The sequence below is a fragment of the Apis dorsata genome, unplaced genomic scaffold (genome assembly GCF_000469605.1).
Source record: "Apis dorsata unplaced genomic scaffold, Apis dorsata 1.3 scaffold_263, whole genome shotgun sequence".
Taxonomy (NCBI): Eukaryota; Metazoa; Arthropoda; class Insecta; order Hymenoptera; family Apidae; genus Apis; species Apis dorsata.
In genome coordinates, this window is record NW_006263541.1 from 436,685 (window position 1) to 441,608 (window position 4,924).

At 41.7% G+C, this 4,924-nt stretch overlaps 1 protein-coding gene across 6 annotated transcripts in view; it reads right to left on the reverse strand.

Moving 5' to 3' along the window:
- Positions 1–4,924, reverse strand: part of LOC102676514 (neo-calmodulin-like) — a 56,974-nt gene that overhangs the window by 16,334 nt on the left and 35,716 nt on the right. For 3 of the 6 annotated variants that reach the window (XM_006616425.2, XM_031510806.1, XM_006616424.2), the window contains one exon: positions 2,764–2,805. The exons of the other annotated variants lie outside the window; for them this stretch is intronic. In XM_006616425.2, the coding sequence (XP_006616488.1) occupies positions 2,764–2,805 (42 nt within the window). The remainder of the gene's footprint in view (positions 1–2,763; positions 2,806–4,924) is intronic. 6 annotated transcript variants of the gene reach the window in all.

Here is a 4,924-nt window from a genome sequence, read left to right on the forward strand (position 1 = left end):
ACCGTGCATGTGTGTGTGTGTGTGTGCATACATCAACCGGATTATCGAGGCTATAGACAATATACAACACCTTGGAAGCCTTGGTAATAATTAACACATCAAAGTTTCTCCAATTTCGAAATTTCCAAAATTTGGAATGGCGGGATCTTGGAAAAGATGGAAAAGGGAGGAAACACGCCCAAGCTTTTACCCTCTTTCCTTCCTTCCCTTTCGCTCTTCTTCCATCCAGGATATCCACGGCACCCTGGCCTGGCCCCGGCCGTTTCACCCACTCAAGTTTTGTCCGAGTGTTTGCGACCGAGACCCGGAAGCCGCCTCCAAAGGATCAATAATTGGGGCCGACTGCAACCGCCCTTGAAAACCTATACCCTATAGTAGGTGGATGTTCTGCATCGAGGATTCACCGATGGAGTCGACGAAAATCAAGCAGAGACGAATTGTTTAATACTCCAGGAAACGGGTTAAGATTCGTCGTTTGTTTAAAAGGATCTATATTAGCATAATTAGAGATCGATTTGAGTTAAGAAGAAAGAACTCGATTCGAGGCTTTCGTTTTTCGATTTCGAAAAGAATTCTCGCTCAGAGATTCCGAGGAAAATAGATTCTGGATCGTGGAAAGTTATGTAGAGTCGAGAGCCAGGTTTTGCATACAAAGAAAGAGCACCGAGGAGCAATTACAATAATTGTACGACCTGGATTGTGGTCCACAACAACGTTGTTACGTTTCTATTCAATTCTCTATGTTTCATACGAGTTTTTCCGCATCCTCGATCGACGAAAGGAGCGAAAGGGACGCGGAGGGGTTGGGAATTTCGTGCAGGTGAGGAGTAGTCGTCGTGAATGCGTGAAGTCAGGTCCACCAGGTCGATTAAAACGTGTCTATGGATATATCCGAAATTAAATATCCCTCGAGGGGGAAGAGGAAGGCAATCACAGCGATAAACACGAAAATTACTAAGGGGGAGGGCGCAACGCCCCCCGAAAACGACGACGAATTCAATATTCAAGCCGTGAAAAATTGTTGCGCGTTACGATATTAACGTAGGAGGAGAGGAGTGAATAAAACTTCGCTCGCGACCTTGGGACGTGTCACTGCACCTAGAAGCGGAGGGAATACGATTAATAATTAAGTAACGATCACGACAACACCGGGACGGGAGGAGGGTGCAGCCGAGGTATCGATCTGGTTGTTCTCAACCCCTTCCTCTCTCTCTCTCTCTCTCTCTTTCCCCCGCTACATTCAAAGACTCTCTCGCCGCCACCAGCTTTTACTACCACTCGTAGTCGAGGAAGGGTGCTGCTCCCCGAACGAGGGCCCGAGATGCCATTCACCCAGATTTTCCTCTCTCTCTCTCTCTCTCTTAATCCGGGATGCGCACATCTTTTTCGCTCCATTTCATCGCCCCTTCAAAAGGGCTCGCGAAAATGATTTCGATTCGAAATTATCGTCGTATTTTATCGAGTGGAAGGAATTCGTTGCTTCCTCCTGGATGGGCCAGGAAACGATGGATAGATCGGTGGGGAATGGGGCGGAGGAATCGTGAAAACGCAGCATTCCCGGGCAAATTCTTTTTCTCTACAACGAAAGACGCGTAATGTAAGAAGAAAAAAGGAGAATAATGCAAAAGTTCGATATCTGTCGATTCATATTCTATTTGAACGAAAAAAAATAGCGTTATCTATCCTTTTTAACACGACAGGGTATATATATATATATATATATATTTTCTTCAGGTATTCTGCGAGGATTCGACAGACATCGAAAAAGCGCAGCCGTGGCACCACGCCCCACTCGCATTGCAGTCCAGTCTAGCTTCTAACGATAAAACGACTTCTGATTTAAACAGCTCGCTTGATTAATATCGCGGAGGAACGAGTCGAAATATTCAAATAAAATAAATTATTATTACGAGCCAGGTAAAACGAGAACACGGGAATGCAGAGAGCTCTCGTCTCTTTGTTCTCCAAAATCCGTCCGTTCGAAAAAAAGAGAGAGAGAAAAAAAATGGAAACACCTGTTTTCCATCTCCAGGAACGCGCAAGATAACAACTTGCTGCGTCGAAAATATTGCTATAAAAAAAATACACGGAGTGTAGAAAAATTTGTCCTCCCCTCGAAACTTTCTCATTTCCGGTTGCGATTCGAACGCGCCACCTATCCAGCCATCATCCGTGATACTTACGTTGCTCCCTCGTGTCGAGAAAAATGAGAAGAGAAAAAAGAATCGGAGAAGAGAAAAAAAAAAAAAAAAGATTAAGAGGAGGAGACGCACGCAAGATTTGGAAAGAAAAGCAGGCGGGGAAATGTCATGCATGTTCTACTGAACGGTGTCCGGTGTGCGTGTGGCGTGGGGTTGCATGCTTCATTCCTCCTGTGGGAAGAAGACAAAAAACTGTTGGATGCATGCACGTACGCTGCTACACATCGTGTCATTACTACCATTTTTTTCTTTCCTTTCTTTTTGATAAATTGGAATCAAAGGCCTTCAGCGAGGCGTAAAATCCTAATTCATTTTTTGATAAATCGCTCGAGATAAAAAGCTCGAGTTTTCTCGTTTTCTCACGGGGATTATTACATATATTGTATCCCAAATTTGAAACGCCGACAATCTACGCATCTACGCATCACGAGCAAATGTATTATAATATAAGTTCAAGTGTCTAGATTCTAAGTGTTCTCTAGCTACGTTACTAGCTAATGTAGCTAGTACCAACTAATTTCTCAGCTATATGTATTGGTATTATGTCATTTTTGGTATGTACCTGGCTCAGGCTTCTAAAGCTACTTGTACTGGCGCTGCGGGCCTGTAAACACAAGTACAGTACAGGTCACCAATCACCACACCACACTGCAGTTGGAAAAGAGTACAAATATGAAGAATATGCCATAGAATATATATATATATATAGATATATAGTACACAGAATATAAGATGGCAGTACATGTAAAAATGTTGACTGTATCAATTAAGTAACAACATCTTAAATAGGGGAAAGAACATAACTGTGGGCAAGAATCATTGGCCTGACGATGCCAGCGAAGAAAGATCTCCAATAATTCGTTCTTAAGAATTCGTAAAAATTGGTAAATTTTTTAAAATCTCTCTTCAGAGAGAGAATGGAGATCTTTCTCGTTGGCAGGGCCAGTAGCAGCCGAGGAATTTGTCGTATTTCACTGTATCATATGGTGGTATAGTATATACAGCGTATTGACAGCAGTGCACACTGAACATACATGTATACGAGAGCATAGCGTGGGTTCTCAGTGGTTACGAGGCCAGTTTTCGTCGGTTACGCGTGTATATATGTGTATATGTATACACACATATATATATATTTTCTTTCTTTCTGTACAATCAAAGCGTTTAGGAGAAGCTTAAAAAAAGACTCGTGACAAAGTGGAGAGGAAATTCGTGTTATCTGGTCTCGTGTTGATCCGATTGCCATTTTCCTTTTTTCTCTTTTTTTCATCGGATCGTGTCTTCCGCATGAATCTCAAATTTTCCCGCCAATTTCGAACAATCATTTCAATCAAACCGTGAAACGTTCCGATCGATTCGATAATTATCAAGTAAATTGAATATAGAAATGTACAAATACATTTTAAAATCAATCTGTACTTGCTTCGTTGACGAATAATTCGATTAATCGATCCGATAATTGCACGCACTTTTCACACAGTCCCTCGACGAGATAAAAAAGAAAAGGTTTCGACGTTGCTGCGATTTGTTCTCGATTACTCGCGAGAGAGAGGTCGTTTTTAATTGGTTTCGTGGAAAGCTCAATCTGCAAGGTTTGACAGAGGATTGAAATTCTAAAATTTCCCTCCTCCCCACCCTCCGTCCAACGAATTAATCGAGTTCGTGTCGAGACGCGATTAATCCGTGGCAATGAGAAGCGCCGTTTTCGTATCTCCTTTTTTACACAGAAGTATGTAACGCGGAGGAATTTCAAAAGCACGGGCTCGTTACAGAGTGTGTGGATTCGAGAGCGGATTGCCGATCAAAGAGCAATTACGAGAATCTCTTTTTCGAGCCGGCCGATCAAAAATTCCGATATACTAGTCATTTTGAGAGAGGAAACGATCGTGTTAAAGAATCGTTTCGAAAACGACGTGTCGTGGAAAAATATGTATAAACGTGAAGGGAAAAAGGCGTGCAAAAATTGCAGAGTAAGTTGGAAATATTTTAATTCCAACGTATAGAATAAACGTTTCCATTTTAGAAATTAATTTTCGCGAAAATGGAATTTTAAAAAGAAACCATGATTTCAAATAAAACGATTACTCCCTGTTTCGTTCACATTTCGTTCGTATTCCGATCAGGATATAGCCAATTCGTATTTAAAAAATATTCAAACTCAAAAAAACCTTAAATGATAAAATTTTATTCCATATATTCGAAAACATTCGTCGTTTTTGAAAAGATCTCTGAAAATTCTCACGAAAAAAGAGTAAAAAAGAAAAAAAGGAAAGGACAAATTTTGAGAGAAATGAAATGATCGTGTTAAAGAATCGTTTCGAAAACGACGCGTCGTGGAAAAATATGTATAAACGTGAAGGGAAAAAGGCGCGCAAAAAATGCCTTCTCGCAAAATTTTCAACGAATCCGGAGAAAAAAAAAAACCCGTGTTGATATTTTTCGCTAACGATTTCTTAATTTAGAGACGCTAAATTGGCCGGAAAAGGCGATTGAAGAAGAAACAGCGAAGCGCTTTCTCGAAGGAGATAAGATATAAGCCGCTGCCTGTTCAAAAATTGAAGCCCACGGATCATTAAAATTCCACTCGGCCGGTAAACGGTTCGCTAATTGGATGCCCGCCGTGGGAGTTGCGCGACACACACACACACAACGGCCGGGCGAATATTTCCACGGCCGTCGTGCCGTTCCGGGGCGAAAATTTGCAAAACAATTACGCAATCGGG